The following is a 17,001-nucleotide window of genomic DNA, read 5'->3' as shown; positions in this document are numbered from 1 at the left end:
TTTGGGTTATTTAACTCTGTTTCAACTTGACTGTTTTCTTGGAGTACAACTGATTGAGCCTTCTTGCCGCAATGTGCTTTGCCTAGCGTTGCTTCCTATGCCATTTGCGCCTTCAAGGTCGGTATGTGTTCTCTCTTCCCCATGACCGGTACACATTAACATGCGCTGAGAGAGAAGGCATAGAGAGAGAAGTCTTCGATATGGTTAAAAGATGTAAACTCGGTGTATCAAATTGGTGTGACATTGTGACTTAGTGAATCGGAAAAAGATATATTATCAAATTATGTTATATCTTTAGGCTGACTTAGCTCATTAATTGCTACTAAAGCCTAGTTCGAAGAGCCGAGTATGAAAATGACATAGTAATAATGTGAATGAGTGGGTTTAAATATTACCTTTGCTTATCTATGGCCTTTAGCAGCCATACTTTGGATGATGTGAGTGCCACAAAAATTAGTATCCAGATAAGCGTTCAATGAATCTTGGCGATCTGCCTGGGTCCTCGTAGGACTAAGTAAGGAGAAGGTTATTGGATATACAAACAAAAATTGTCTATAATTTGTATATACATTACCTATCTCTTGTTGGATAGAGTATTTAGGGGTCCTTTATATTAAAGATCAAACAATCCATAAAAAGGTGAGGTATACAGAGGTAAAAATGCAAGCAGAAACTTTCGTCATTTTAAGCAAATATAGCAGAAACAAAAACAACCAAAAGAAGTACCTGACCTCACTTATGAAGAAGTTGTTGGATCTGGGCTCCGAACTATGAGAGTTTGCTTTTTCTCTTTCTCATAGCGGTCTGATCAAATAGGGGATCAACACTGAGGTAAAACCAAAATAAAGGAATGGGCCGTGTATTTGGGCCAATTATTTGGCTGATATTTTGGGTTTTAAAGTAAAATAAGGGCTGAATGGTTTATTAGAAAGAAAAGAATTCAAGGGAGCTGGTTCTTTAGAACTTGAGTGAATTTGAAATTGGGAAACAAAATAAATTATGCTTATAATTAATTTCTAAGCTTCTTAATTTTAACAATTATTTTTGAAAAAAGTACCAATTATGTCCACGAATGAAATGAAGTCATCATCTTGTATAAAGTACAAACTTTTTACTAGAGAATGGGCATGTGCACGTTTTTTCTCAAAGTACTCTAGGATGGAGAGATTGCCTTTAGAATATTTTTTTGAAGTTATGACTTTAATTACATGACTCGAGCACATGTTTGTGATTGAAACATCCACTCGATTGTGGTCCAAGCATCCTAGGAAGAGGGGGATCGAGTTAAGTGATCAGAAATTATTTTATGAGTATCATGTCTCATTTGTTGTTCAGCTTGCTGTTCATCCTCTCTAACTAACTATCTCCGTTGAATCTGATTTATTACCATTCTCTACCATGCCATCATCATTACAGTATCTAGCTTTAACCTCTGGGCTTCCATGTCGATTAAGATTCAGGTGAAGATTTTGATTCGTCAAGGTTTGAACAGAAGCATAAATCTTTGCCCCAACAAAGTCATTTGCATCGAAATTAGCATCATCTACTGCACCGTCATAATTTTCTTCACAAATTTGAAGGCATTGTATGAGAACATGTTCTTTTGCTTGCTCTAGTAGATTTACGACTTCATTGTAAATACTTTTTGCCTTTGATAAACATTGTCGACGTAGAATACGTACCAAACTTTTTTTATCAGCAGAAGAGCTCTTAGGGGTCGTTCTAAGAGCAATGGTGCAAACTTTAAAGTTACTAGACGTTTGACAAACATCCTCTATCGAATCTCCCGATGAATAAGTTACCAGATAAAGAAAGAGCATGAAGATCACTATTAATGCTTTCAAGGAATTCATCTTCACCCGTTCATATATTTTTTGAGTCATATGTGAGTTGTTTTTATAGCTAAAATACAATATTCATATTTATTTCTTTTCCATAAAAAAATATTTAGATATTATTAGGTCAAGATTGGTAATTATATCATGTCCCTTTGAAATAAACTAGTATTAGTAAATATCCTCTTTTAATTTAGACACGCAAATAATTTAATATTAATTTAGAGATAAGTATTGAAAACACCCCTAAATTTGGCGTGAATGATTACTTTAGTCCTCCAACTATTGACAGCCTTAAAAACACTCTTCTACTTGATTAAGTGAATTTAAAAACACCCCTTGTATTCCACATGTGCATATATGCAGAAGTTTATGTTGACATGGCGTACACATAGATATATGTAATAGAAATTTTTTTAAAGAACATTTAAATAATTAAATATTAAGAATTTAGCAATTTAAGAGGATAAAAAAACTTTTTTTTTCTTATCACCTCACCCCATCCTCTACCCAGTACCCCTAGCCTCACACCTCTTTTTTTCTTCTTCTTTTGATAGCCTCACACCTCACTACCCACCCCACCCAAAAAATTAAATTCTTTTAAACTTTTTTTTTTTGGAGGGGAGAGGAGTGTAATAAGAAAAAAATATATATTTTCTTTTTTAAGGGGGTGGGGTGGGGGAGGGGGAGTCGGGGTACTCAGTGTTGGATAAAAAGTTTTTTTAAAAGACCAATAAAATTTTGGGAGGTGAGGGGTGGGGGTGGGTGGTGGAATTGGGGTACCTGGGTAGGGGATGGGGTGAGGTAAGAAATTTTTTTATTATTATTTAAAAATATCTTGTTTACTAAATTTTAGCATTTAATTATTGAATGTTTTTTAACTATATATATCTATGTGTATGCCACATCTATAAAAAAAATTCACATATGCGCATAGGTGGATGACATGTGGCATAAGAGGGGTGTTTTTAAATTAATTAATCAAGTAGAGGGGTATTTTTAAGGCTGTCAATAACTGAGAGATAAAGTAATAATTCACACCAAGTTTATGAGTGTTTTCAATACTTATTCTCATTAATTTACTCTAAATATGCTTTTCAATCAAATTTTTTTGTCATTAGCCATTATTTGTATATCAATTAAGACATTGGAAAATCCATCTTTCGATCAAGTGGTGATGTATAATGTCATTATGATCAATTGATCATCGATCTATTTAAAGTTGGAAATAACTATAGTTAAATCACTGCATTAACTATTTCTCAAGAATATTATGTACAATGTCAAAGAAATTAAGAAATAAAATTGTCAATTTTTTGGTTTAGTATACTATGAATAGTACACCTAAAGCTTATCATCTCTATGATAATGTATCGATAACAAAGGACCATCACTGTATCTCATATTTTATATTGTTTTAGTAAATAACATTTTAAATAGTTGTATGACATGTATTTTATTAGGATTAAAGAAAATATTTAAACACAACCTATATATTTGTATGGGGCCTTCATCAACAAAAAAAATCGAGGTTGAAAAACTTGACTTTTGTTATCCCTTTTAACATTTAACTTCTTATTTTTTCCCTACCCCATCTAGTTTTCTTACATTTTAGGTACGAGTAACTTTGATGAATAAAGCAAAAATAATATCTTTTTGATATTTTAAAAAATCACTTATTTTGGAGAATATTTAAAAAGTCAAAATATCATTTAGGAAAATCAGAAGAGTATATAAACATAAACAATAACAATAAAAGTATATATATATATATATATACACCATATAAAAATTGTGGTATCTGCAAAAATGTGATGTTGTTAGAGTCCGTTTTTGTGAATGGTGATATATCTCCATGCTAATGATAATGACGGAGTTGATGCAGCTGGTGGCGTTGATGGTGGTCCTAGCCATGCTAAATTAGTAGTTGTATAAGTAGCTAAGCTAGAAAAAAGAAAATTAAAAAGAGGGGATAGCCGATAGGGGGGATATGATATGGAGGGATATATATTTACTATTATTTTCGATTATATTATTGTTGTTGTCTAATTTGCTTTGATTATCATATTATTGATTATTGCTACTGTAATTTTCTCCATTTTATTTTATATGGCTTCCACTTCATTTTTTTCATTTTTAAAAATGATTTGGTTATTCTCAACTTGAGTCAAAGAAACGATCTTCTTACCTTTCTATTATCCGTATCAACTCCTTAAATAATCAAAATTGCTCAAATGATACTTAAAGAATTATTTAAACCTAGTAGTACAGAAGAAAATAGATTGTTTATCATCCCCCTCCCCCCCTAATTTTGATATTTTAACTTGCATGTGACCAATAGTTTTCTTTAGCCAATTTTGACATTTTACTTTCATGTGATCAATAATAGTTTTATTCATGACTAGAAACAAATACATATTAGGTAATTTTATATAGATATTAATGTTATTACTGTTTTTATTTAGTATCTGGGATGGAGTGTTATTTAGACACTTCACTATAAAAGGGTCAATTGAAATAATTGAAAGCAATAAGTAATAAATTAATTAAATCTTGACTATTATCGTGACCAAAGTTCAATTTGAGCTTTTAGTTCCTTAGCAACGTTACACTAATTAGAAACTGAAAGTTGAAACTATATAATATAATAAAATGTTATTCACTTACTATTCTAAGTTTACCAATTATTATTATTAGATAGATAAGAGAAGATGCTGATAAACGGGAAACAAGCTTCGTAGGATTGAACAAGTAATAGAATTGCGCAATAACTATAGCACCAATGTTTTATACGTAGAATCTAGATAAATGTAAATTATATATTAGTACCTTATGTTTAAATTTAATGCAAAATCAATGTTGTGTATCTACATTTCCATTTAAATTTAAATTATACACTTATTCTTTAGCAAAAACACTACTTATAAGAGTTTTTTTCCCCAAATGAATAATGGTTATTCACGTCCTAAACATTATCAAATTACCGTCTACTCAAGTCTCAACCGTGTCCAAGTATTCTTTTTGAATAGCAACTTTAATATATATATATATTTCCTTTGTCATTTTCACTTGAAAATCATGAACTTTTTCATCAACTTTTGTATCAAAGTTGTGTCGCATGATTGTGACTATCAACAATATAACATTTAAGGTATAATGATAATAATTCACCAATATATAGGTAAAATATACTTGAAGTGTTCATGCTAGATTTTTACTAATATATATATGTTCTCATTCTTTAGCAAATATGACAGTGACTTACTCCAACTTGTTTGACATTTGCTCATCAACTAATCTATTCTTTGCCTTATCCAACAACTCAATTCTTAGATGGGTGCAAAATTTGAAATTAACGTGTAAGTAAAGAGTTTTTTCTTTTATTATTAATATAAAGAGTGATATTGTAAAAAGATGACATATTATGGAGTAAATTAACAAATCGTATAGACACGAATGGTTAAAAAAGTATCGGCTTCAATTATAGATATAAGGTGAAATGAAAGCCACATTACTACAAGTATAATGGAGAATGATTGTAGGGTGCTTAACATCTAAGCAACCCGACTGGGAAAGGAGTAAGATTACGGAATTGTACTAAAAAAATTCTTAGACTTTCTTTTATTTGTGGTCAACTACCTAAAGGTTAATATGACTTATAGGCAAAGATCCACCAATAAAATGTTCAATTCCAATTCCATTTTATAGTTACTTTGGCGCATCGAGCCGTCCTCGTTAGTGACATAGAGATTTTTTTTTAATAAGGAATTCAAAATATAAAAATTTAAATACGAAACGATTACAAGATGATAAATCGAAGGGGAAAACAAAAGGAAAGACTTATATTAACCCGCTTTAGTTTAAGCTTTGTTGTTATTTATAATATGTAATTCCTTCCCATTTTCCCTACGATCCATCTAGCTTTTTAAAAAAATTCTAGTGCATTTTAGGTAAAGATTAACTTTGAAGAAAAAAACAAAAAATAATATCCTCTTGACATCTTAAAAACAAGCCACTTATTTTTGAGAATATTACAAAAGCTAAAATATCATTTAAAAAGAAATGAAGAAAGTTCAAGATTGTATCTTCACAAAATGTTTTTATTATAAAAGTCACAAGTTGATTCCCTTCAAACAAGAAAAGATAATAAGAAGAAAGCAATACCATAACTAAGCTAAGGATTAAAATGTTACTACAATTACATATTACCTAGGTAAGTAATTGTTCAAATGGTAGAAAAATTCAATGAAATGAATATGACATATAGTTGTCCAATAAAAGAGCCATAAAAATGACATTTTTACAAATCAATTTCCAAATTAAACGTGCAAGTAAAACTTTACCACAATATAAGGAGGGATATTGGTAACAATATACTTCATAGAAATCTTCAATTGCCAAGTAGAGTTGCGACTCAAAAAAGTTTCAGTTCTTTTCTGTTCATCATCTTTGTGATGGCCATCTCGGATAGTTCTTGCGGTACTCTTCTTCCGTATTTCTAAACTTTAGCTGTAATTCTTGTCCATAAACTGATTAGATTTTTTAAAATTTTAATGCAGGGAATATAATGGCGTTCTTTGTTGCTACAACTATAGTGGTATGTTGTCAAAACCAACTGATTATAGAAACACCTTATAATGCGGTCGTTTCTCAAGATGGGACCGGGAATTTCAACACAATTGCTGGAGCAATATTGGCGGCCCCTGATCACAGTGTCAAGCCATTCTTCATAAAAATCAAGAGAGGCACGTATCAGGAATATATTAGAGTTGATAAAAAGAAGACTAATATTGTCCTGGTCGGAGAAGGGATGGATGCTACGATAATAACGGGTAATAGAAGTTTTGTCGACGGCAACCGAACCTATGATACTGCAACCGTTGGTAAGTCCCTCTATATATATACTCAATTTTATTAATTTTGATGGATTATAATTGTTTCTTCTTATTTAATTTGCAGGGGTTCTTGGTGATGGCTTCTTAGCCCAAGACATAACCTTTAGGAATAATGCCGGACCCATAAAGCATCAAGCAGTGGCATTAAGAGTTGAAGCAGATTCGGTGTGCTTTTATAAATGTCGATTCGACGGGTATCAAGACACTTTGTACGTGAAAAAGAAACGCCAATTCTATCGAGATTGTGAAATATATGGCACGATAGATTTCATATGTGGTGACGCGACGACGCTGTTCCAAAACTGTTTGATTGAAGCACGCACTCCAATGGCGAGACAGTATAACACAGTCTCAGCCCAGGGGAGAGAGTTTGAGGACGTTGCAAGTGGAATAGTGCTTCAAAATTGCACTATAAAGGCTACCCGCGATTTGGAGAAATCGAACAATGTCAAGACATATTTAGGTCGGCCATGGGGTATATTATCTAGGACTGTGATAATGGAAAGTTATATCGATAACTTGATAGATCCTAGAGGATGGGTTGAATGGATTGAATCGACAAATAAATCCGTTGTTAGCCGTCGACCATATTATTTGGAGTACAAGAATAGAGGACCAGGTGCTGTCACGAAGGGACGTGTGACATGGGCATCAGTCACTACGGATCCAGATATTGCATCAAACTTTACGGTTAGGCAGTTTATAAAAGGTGACGAGTGGATTCCCGCAAACATTCCCCGTTACTTAGATTTATCTTGAACAACGTTAAGTTGTATTGTATTCCTACTAGTTATCCGATTACAAAAATAGTACTACTATGTACTTGTCTTGTTTTTTTTCCCAAATGAATTGATTATCTAATTTTAAATTCTGTCGTCAAGTAATTTATTGTTGTCCTTGTCCAACTAATCGATTGACCATTAAATCATAAAAAATAACATATTTACATAAACTTATTGTGTCGAAATGTGTCGGACACCAAATATTCTGGTTAGAATGACTCTTAGGATGACCAAGAGAAACATAACTTAAAAATGATAGTCACATGTACACTTCATTTTATGCATTATAGCAGGAATTTATCACTCAAAACAGTAGAGTCACGGGCTTAAACAACCAAAACACTTAGAAAGCCAAATAAGTAAGGCTTAAATGCAAGCAGAAACTTTCGTCATTTAAAGCAAAATATAGCAGAACCTAATAAAAGAAAAGAACATGATATATTGATATTATTAATATTATAAACGAAAAACTAACTTATAAATGATATTAATTAATCCCTATCAATAAAGGAATTAAGATTAGCTTATTTCAATGAAACAGTTGTCTTATTGTCGATGCAGAAACGAAAACTGAAGTAAAATTAAAATCAAAATAAAAGAAGGGCAAAGGACATAAATCACATACTTTAAAGCCAAAATGACCATTTGTCCCTTATAAGTTTAAAATGACTGAAATCCCTCAAAAATTTAAAACACGGATACAATAATTCAGCACTGATACATTAAATATATGGCGCGGATACATTATTAATTAAAGGTTGGATATTTTTTTGTTGAGCTTTTAATGGAAAATAAAAACGGAAAATCAAAAATTGAATCCCATAAATCACGCCAAATCAGTTTACATTATATTTTAAATTCCGCTGTGCTTTCAGTTTTTTTTTAGTTTTCAATTTAACCTTGATAAAACATTGCAATATATCAAAATAGGTGTTGAAATAATGTATCATCACTTGTTTGTTAATAATGTACAATATATTCTGATTGTGGAAATTGTATCAGTTTGAGTATTTCAATTTTACAATTATATAATGTATCATAAGTTAAGTGAAATGAGCCACCAACTAATGAGAATAAATTGACCAAAACAACCAGAATAGTAAAGCTGTGTTTCCTTATGAATTATTGAATCTGATACATTGAGTTATTAAAGTGCAAAGGAATCGGCTGATAAATTTGAGCAAAAATTATCAGAGCATGAAAAGAGTGTCAAAGTATCGGTTCCTATCAGAAGCAATGAAAATGAATGAATTCATTTATTTATGAATTAATGAATATGATACATTGCATTAGTAAAGTGTGGAAGTATCAGTTTGTACAAGAAGTAATGAGCATAAATGTTGTAGTGTGTTTGAGAATTAATGTATCTGATACAAGAATGTTATCTAATTTTTGTATCAAATTATATACGACAAGATTGTTCATCAATGTACTTCATATATAACAGGTGAAAAAATTGAAAGTTGCAATACATTAAATCTAGAATTATATGTAACTGATACAACATTTACTATGAAAGACACATTATATGTAATTGATACAATATTTACTATGAAAGACACATTATATGTAACTGATACGATATTTAGTATGAAACTTGAAATAGCAGATACACATACACAGACCCATAAACAAAACACAAACGATACATTAATGACTGAGATCTACTGAACAATGCATGTTATAACAGTTGAAATAAAATACATTATAATTTAACTTAGTTAGGGTTAGTGTATAAATTGATTACAGATAATAACGATACATTAAATAAGAGACCTGAATTTGTGCATTTTTTGTATCATAAATTGATTAACTAACAAAAAAAATTACAACATTCGAAAGAAGAAGAACTAAAACCTAACCTCAGGTAATGGAGGTCGAGAAATTGGAGGAGCAAATTTTCGACCCCTTTTTTTGGGGTTTTACGAACGGCTTTTGAAGATGAAGCAAAATCATTTTTCTTCTTTCCATTTTTTACATTCGCCATTAACAATGGGTCGTGTAGGCTTTTGGATCTGTTCTCCTCCCAACCAGTATCTTCATAGTCATATATCCGATTAGTGTTAGCATCATCCATCTGATTCAACAGTTAGAAGAACAAACAAAAGATCAACAGTATAAGCAGAAACAAAAGAGGATTACAAGAAAAGTATCAAATTTACCTAGAGTATACACAGAGAGATACTTGATTTTGAAGAATATTGGAGAAATCAACTGTCAAAGAAAATGTGGAGAAGTTTTAGGAGAGAAATAAGAAAAGAATGAACTCTGATTTTTAGCGTAGGAAAGGCCCAATATTGTATCCGTGAGATTTTTTGACTTAAAAGAGAAAAAGAGGGATTTTGGGGATTAATAAAACTATTAAGGGAAAATAGTAATATGTAAAATTAAGGAGGGGATTTGTGTGATTTTGCCATAAAAGAATGGGGAGTGTATTTGGGCTTATAGTTTTGCTGATATTTTGGGTTTGTAGAGGAAATTTCACAAATAGCCATTAAAAATAACTTAATTAGGTTTCATAACTATAGTTTGCTAATTACGATTCATAGTTACATGTTAGAGGGGGGGGAGAGGCCAGCGAGATTGAGAGGGGGAAGAGAGAGAGGCGAGCGAGAGAGGGCAGAGAGTTGTATGAGGCCTAACTACCTATTACTGAAAATACATCATAAATATCGGGCCAGGCCCAATACAAGTATTGAGAAATAATATCAGGATCCACTAACTTCAACACCCCCCACAAGTTGGAGGGTGACAGAACACCCAACTTGTGAAGATGCATGTGATGAGTAGCACCAGGTAAACATTCAGTGAACATGTCGGCCAATTGAGAAGCACTGGCAGTATGAGACAGGCTGATCAACCCATCAGAAAGCTTAGTGCGGATGAAATAACAATCCAACTCGATGTGTTTGGTACGCTCATGGAAAACAGGATTCTTGGAGATATGGATAGAAGCCTGGATGTCACAAAATAGAGGAACATAGGTGAAACTAGGCAGCCCAAGGTTAGATAACAGACGAGTGACCCAAGTGAGTTCATCAACAACTTTTCTCATAGCCCTGTATTCGGCCTCAGCAGAAGAAAGGGGCACAACAACCTGCTTTTTGGACTTCCAACCAATCAAGCTACCACCTAAAAGTACACAGAACCCAATCACAGAGCGACGATTATCAGCACAAGCCCCCCAATCACTTTCGCAATAAACAACAAGGGAGAGGCCAGGATCAGAGGAGAAGAAGACACCAAACTCAGAAGTACCCTTGAGGTAACGAAGGAGATGCAAGGCAGCACGCATGGCCGATGTATGAACTGACTGAGGTGTTGGACAATAAAGCAGATGCCAGGTCGCGTATGAGTTAAAAAATTCAACTTACCAATAAAACACTGATACTCCTCGGGGAGAAGAACAGGGTCCCCATCATCATCGTATAGCTTGGTATTTATTTCAAGATGACAAACCACTGGTGAACAATTAAGACTGTGAAAGAAAGTCAGGAGATCATGGACAAACTTTTTCTGATGTAGCGGAACTCCAGAGGGAGTGTACAAGACTTCAATCTCGAGAAAATAATTGAGAGACCCTAAGTCTTTGATCCTGAACTCAACATGGAGGAAAGACTTGAGACAAGAGAACTTAACTAGATCAGAACCCAGTAAGGATGATATCATCCACATAAATGGCAAGCACGACCAAAGAATTAACAGAACCCTTATGAAAAAGGGAATAATCATTGAGGGAATGGGTATAACCACTAGAGCATAATGTCTGAGACAATTTGGCATACCATTGCCTAGAAGCCTGCGGTAAACCATAAAGGGACTTTCGTAACTTGCAAGCTAAAGGAAAAGAAGAACAGGAAGAAACTGTCAAACCAGGAGGAATGCGCATAAAGACTTCCTCATCAAGATCCCATGTAGGAAGGCATTATTGACGTAAAGTTGAAACATAGGCCACTATTTCTTGACAGCCACAACAACCAAGGTCTTGACAGTGGACATCTTGACAACATGGGAAAATGTCTCATGAAAGCCGATGTCCTCAACCTGAGTGTCACCTCGAACTACCAAGAGAGCCTTGTATCTTTCCACACTCGCATCAACTTTATACTTGATCTTATAGACCCATTTGCACCCTATAGGTTTCTTTCTAGGAGGTAATGAAACAATATCCCAAGTACCATGCATCAAATTCTAACTGCATGACATGCTTCCACTCAGGCACAAGAGCAGCCTAAGAATAAGAATATGGTTCAACAACAGGATGTTGTCTAGAAGTATGGGAACTGGAGACGTGATCAGAAGTATGAGAGAGATAAGGAGGAAGGGAATAGTCACTGAGTTATTTGGGCAAAGAATGAGGTCGAGAAGATTTTCTCGGAGGAGGAAGTGGGGAATCTGGATGATCAGAAAGTAAATCATTAGCAGAGTATAAATGGGGTGAAGGACAAAGGGAAGCCAATGGAGAAGAAGGAGGGGAAAAAACATAAGGGTCAGTAGGTGGAGAATGATCGACAATATGGAGGTCATCAAAATAAGATGGGGAAGGAAAAAGGGATGGAGAAGAAGGAACAGTGCTGGAAGTGGCAAAAGGGAAGATATGTTCATGGAACACAATATCCCTAGAAACAAAAGAAGTTTTGGAAGAAAGATTATATAGCCTATACCTTTTCTTCCCAAATGGATATCCTAAGAAAATGCAAGAGGCAACTCTAGGTTGAAACTTGTCTCGGTTGGACTTAGAGATAGTTGAGTGACAGAGACACCCAAAAGCGTGAAGATGAGAGTAGGTGGGGTGTTTGGAGTAGAGGAGCTCATAGGGGCTTTTAGTATGTAACAAAGAAAAAGGGAATCTATTGATATGGTACGTAGCAGTGAGAATACAATCCCCCCAAAATTGAATGGGAATAGAAGATTGGAAAAGAAGAGCCTTGGCAGTTTCAAGCAAATGTCGATGTTTTCTCTCCACAACTCCATTTTGTTGTGGAGTGTGAGGGCATGTGGTTTGATGAATAATACCCTCTGTGGGAAAAAAAATCAATACCAAGAGCTGGAACCCAACTCAAATGCATTATCACTCCTGACAGTGAGGATCTTGGAGCAGAATTGGGTTTCAACCATGTTGATAAAAGCTTTCAAAAGATCAAAAACGTTGTTCTAGGCACCCATAAAATATGTCCAGGTGGCTTTAGAAAAGTCATCGACAATCGTCAAAAAATATATAGAGCCATTGTGAGTTGGATAATTATAGGGTCCCCAAGTATCCAGGTGGATCAACTGGAAAGGGTAAGTGTATTGAATAAAGCTATCAGAGAAAGACAACATGGTTTGTCTAGCTAAGGGACAAATAGGGAAAGGAAATGATTGTTTAGGAGATAAAATATGCTGAAGTGTTGAAATATCTTTCATACGAGAAAAAAGAATGTGACCAAGTCTATAATGCCAAACAATATCCAGTTTATTGACTTTATTCAGCTTGTCGGATGCAACATCTGTTACATTGGAGAAAGTGCCAAAAGAAACAGATACATCAGAATCAATAATAGAACTATGGGAATAAAGGGACAAACAACAGACGGAGTACAAGCATTTGAAAAATGACAAGTTTCAGTGAGAAGTATGCTTAGAAGAAGTTATGGGAGGAAGAAACAACTTGTAGAGGCCATTATCCACCTTACCAAGAACCAGAGGCATCTTCTGAGAAGGGGCATGCAAAGCACACAAAGTTTTGGTAAAGTAAACAACTCCATCTAGCTAATCAACAAGATTTTGAATAGATATAAGATTGTACTGGAAGGAAGGGATGTAAAGAACATTGTGCAAAGTAATGTGAGGAAACAGAGCCAAGGAACCTGTATTGGTGACCTTAACTTTATAACCATTAAGAAGGGAAACAAGTACAGGGAGAGGCAAAGTTTGAAGGTTGAAAAGTAAGTCCTTGTTGGAAGTTATATGATCGAAAGCTCCGGAGTCTATGATCCAGAGGAAACTATCTACCTAAGAGAGCATGCGTGATTTGTACAGAATGCTTTCAGATATCAGCTTATCAGCAAAATTGGTAGACATCATGAGACATGAAGGACTGGATGTAGTAAAAGATATGTGAGTCTGTTTCATCAACAACAACAATTGAGAATGTTAATTAAAGGTCAACCTATAAAGACCAACATCAGTAACTTCTAAAGACAAAGGTGAGGCAGGAAGAGGCTCAACTTCAACATGAGTTGCAGTCTTTTGGGATCCTAGATTTTTTGTGAACTTGAAACCAGGTGGAAAACCATTTAATTTGTAGCACTTGTCAATTGTATGCCCTGGTTTCTTGCAGTATTTTCAGAGAAGGGAGGACTTAGTATACTCAAAATTTACCCGTGGTGAAGATGACGGTTGTCTCATAACTCCAACATTGAAGGACGTGGAGCTGGAAGGAAATTGAGAAGGGGCAGACACAGTTCTCTATTTTTCATCATTAAGAAGTAGCCCATATGCAACTCCAACCAAATGAGTGGGTTTCAATAGAAGGATGTGACTCCTAACCTGAACATAAGTGTCGTTTAGCCCCATGAGGAACTGATAGAGCTTCTGCTCATCTTCATCTTCCTGATAAAGCCCTTTGGCACCACAATTACAAATCCTAGCTTGTCTAACAGAAATGGAGGCAATCTCATCCCAGAAATGCTTAATTTTGTTGAAGTATGATGGAATGTCAAGAGATCCTTGAGAAATATTAGCTAGTTCCTTTCTCAACTTAAATTCTAGCACCATCAGCTTTATCATATCGTTCCTCAAGTTCACTCCAGACTTCATTAGAAAGTTCAGAATACTCAACACTACGCCCTCTTTAGATAAAGAATGAAGAAGCCATGAAAGGAAGAGATCATTGAACCTCGGACATTGCCTAGTTAATGGTGAGTCAGAGGAGGGACACAATGAGGTTTTATCGATAAATTCGAGTTTGTTGCGGACGAATAGGGTGACAAGGATAGTGCGTCTCCAACTAGCATAACAAGTTCTATCGAAGGGGATAGATACTAAAGAACCTCCTAAGATATCAGAAGGATAGACATAAAGAGTATGACAAGGATGCGTGTAATCATCTTTGTGAAACTCAGTTCTGGATGGCAAATAAGAAGTACTACCAGTAGACGAAGAAACCGTTGATGTCTCAGTTCCAGTCATCAAATGATAGTCACGAACACCAAAAAAATGAGATGAATAACCAAATGAATGAGAGTAGAATGAGAATACCAGACTTTTTCACTACCGGAAAGAGAACAACCTTTGCACAGAGAGACTCCAAACACGAACTAGCTAGAACCCTAGAAAATCCTCGATTCGACTTTGAAACTTGTAAAATCTCAATGAAAAATGATGAGGGTAGAATCGATCGAGAGCAGGAAGCTAGAAATAGAAGGATCTATGCTCTGATACCATGTAAACAGTTACGATTCGAGGCAGAAATGATGAACCGACTCCATTACAGTGGAACTTTCTAGAGAGAGAAATAAGAAACGATTTTATTATCAGACTAAGAAGAAAATAAATTATTGTTACAAAATATTTGGCCCATGCCTATATATACAGTTGTGTGAGGCCCAACTACCTTTTACTGAAAATACATCATAAATATCAGGCCAGACCTAATACAAGTATTGAGAAATAATATCAGGTCCCAGGACTCTATTTAATGGCTCCACAAACTTGCGAAACATACTCACATGCGGGACATTTAGGACGTTAGCTAACTTCTGGGCTTCAGCATCTCCCTCAATGTCTTGACCAATGAGCACTTTCTCTAGAGGGTCTTGGGCTTCAACATATTTAGATGCCATAGCCTCATCAATGACTGTAATTGCAGACAGCTCTTCATATATTGCAGGCAACTTTATTGCTTTGTACACATCAAACTCCTCAACCTTGTCATGAGCCCTCATTGTGAGTCTACCGGCCGCCACATCAATCCATAGCTTTATCAATAACTGTAATTGCAGACAGCTCCTCATATATTGCAGGCAACTTCATTGCCTTGTATACATCAAATACCTCGACCTTGTCATGAGCCCTCATTGTTAGTCTACCGGCCACCACTTCAATTAATGCACCTTCGGTTGCTAGAAATGGGCGTCCCAAAATAAATGGGACCTCTGGGTCAGGCTCAAAATCCAAAATGACAAAGTCCACGGGGAAAATCAGAGTTCCTACTTGAACCAAGACATCTTCAATAACGCCATTTGGCTTTGACACTGAACGGTCCGCTAATTGCAACATAATGGTTGTGGGCTTGGGTCTTCCTAGTCCTAATTTGAGAAACATGGAAGTAGGCATTAAATCGATACTTGCACCCAAATCGCATAAACCTCTTGCCTCAACACATCTGCTAATTTTTATTTGAACAGTGAAACTCCCTGGATCTTTCAACTTAATTGGAACCTGTTCTGGATCCTAGAACTGCACTCCTCTGTGAGTGCTACTATTGCATACTCAACCAATCTACTCTTGTTGGCTACCACATCTTTCACATATTTGGCGTACTTAGGAATGCTCTGCAACACATCTATCAAAGGCAAGTTAACATGTACCTGTTTGAGTAATTCAATAAACTTACCAAAACATTCCTCCTCCCTTTGTTTTTTGAATCTATGTGGGAATGGAGGAGGTGGTTTTGCTTTTGGTTCCTCATTTGCCCTTTGCTCACTTGGTTCTGCTTCATCTACATGTGTTACTTTTTTCTCAACAACTTTTGCCTTTGGTGGCAACTCCTCCAATGGACGACCACTCCGAGTACTCACAACATTTACCTGCTTCGGGTTAGGGTCGGTATTTCCCGGCAAACTCCCTTGTGGTCGGGAATTTTGGGAACTAGCAAACTGCCCAAACTGCTTCTCCAAATTCTGAGTCGGCAATTGATTATTTCGAACATCTGCTGCCAATTTAGCTTGATCCACCATGATTTATTTTATCATGTCCTCCACACTCATATCACTTTGCTTGGCAGCCTGTTGATTTCCATGGCTTAGCTGATGGTATTGTTGTCCATTACTCTGTGGTCTGTATTGGTTCTGTCCTTGATGTTGGTTTTGATTGCTAACCCAGGAAAAGTTTGGGTGGTTCCGCCAGCTCGGGTTGTAGGTATTTCCATAGCTTTGGTAATTTCCTCCTCGTTGCGAATTACCTATAAAATGAACAGATTCTGGGTTTGCTCCACATACCTCAGCATTTTGATCTCCACCTCCACATACTTCACACCAAGCTTGTAGTTGATGTACCATATTAACTTGGGCTTGTTGTTTTCCTAGTGACATGTTGTTGAAATGAGTAGTCATCATATTCTGCATTGCTGCGATCTGTGCCAACAAAGCTGTCACTGCATCCATTTCCAACACTCCAGCAGTCTTTTTCACGACCGGTTTAGCTCTTCCGCCGTTCCACTCGGGGTTACCCTATGAAATTCTATTAAGCAATGTAAACAGCTCAGCATATGTCTTCTCTAAAGTT

General features: G+C 35.3%; 2 protein-coding genes across 2 annotated transcripts; one reads left to right on the top strand and one right to left on the bottom strand.

Moving 5' to 3' along the window:
* The first annotated feature begins 6,402 nt into the window (after positions 1-6,402).
* LOC102586493 (pectinesterase/pectinesterase inhibitor PPE8B-like) lies at positions 6,403-7,489 on the top strand. The gene is made up of 2 exons (XM_006349480.1): positions 6,403-6,718; positions 6,795-7,489. Exons 1-2 carry the CDS (start codon positions 6,403-6,405, stop codon positions 7,487-7,489), a joined length of 1,011 nt encoding a protein of 336 aa, XP_006349542.1.
* Positions 7,490-15,462: 7,973 nt separating this feature from the next.
* LOC107060954 (uncharacterized) lies at positions 15,463-16,454 on the bottom strand. Its single transcript, XM_015309580.1, has 2 exons — positions 15,937-16,454; positions 15,463-15,880 (listed from the first exon to the last, which is right to left on the bottom strand). The coding sequence occupies exons 1-2, from the start codon at positions 16,452-16,454 to the stop codon at positions 15,463-15,465; spliced, it is 936 nt and encodes a 311-aa protein (XP_015165066.1).
* Positions 16,455-17,001: the final 547 nt, after the last annotated feature.

Source organism: Solanum tuberosum, unplaced genomic scaffold, assembly GCF_000226075.1.
Source record: "Solanum tuberosum cultivar DM 1-3 516 R44 unplaced genomic scaffold, SolTub_3.0 scf00106, whole genome shotgun sequence".
Classification (NCBI taxonomy): Eukaryota; Viridiplantae; Streptophyta; class Magnoliopsida; order Solanales; family Solanaceae; genus Solanum; species Solanum tuberosum.
Note: the sequence above shows the minus strand (reverse complement) of the source record. Positions and strands in the feature narration are given on the sequence as shown.

Coding starts and splice junctions, on each gene's coding strand:
- LOC102586493 (XM_006349480.1), top strand. CDS start 6,403: ATGGCGTTCTTTGTTGCTACAACTATAGTGGTATGTTGTCAAAACCAA. Junction 6,719..6,794: donor CTATGATACTGCAACCGTTG/GTAAGTCCCTCT, acceptor TTTAATTTGCAG/GGGTTCTTGGTGATGGCTTC.
- LOC107060954 (XM_015309580.1), bottom strand. CDS start 16,454: ATGGTGGATCAAGCTAAATTGGCAGCAGATGTTCGAAATAATCAATTG. Junction 15,881..15,936: donor AGTTCTAGGATCCAGAACAG/GTTCCAATTAAG, acceptor AAAAATTAGCAG/ATGTGTTGAGGCAAGAGGTT.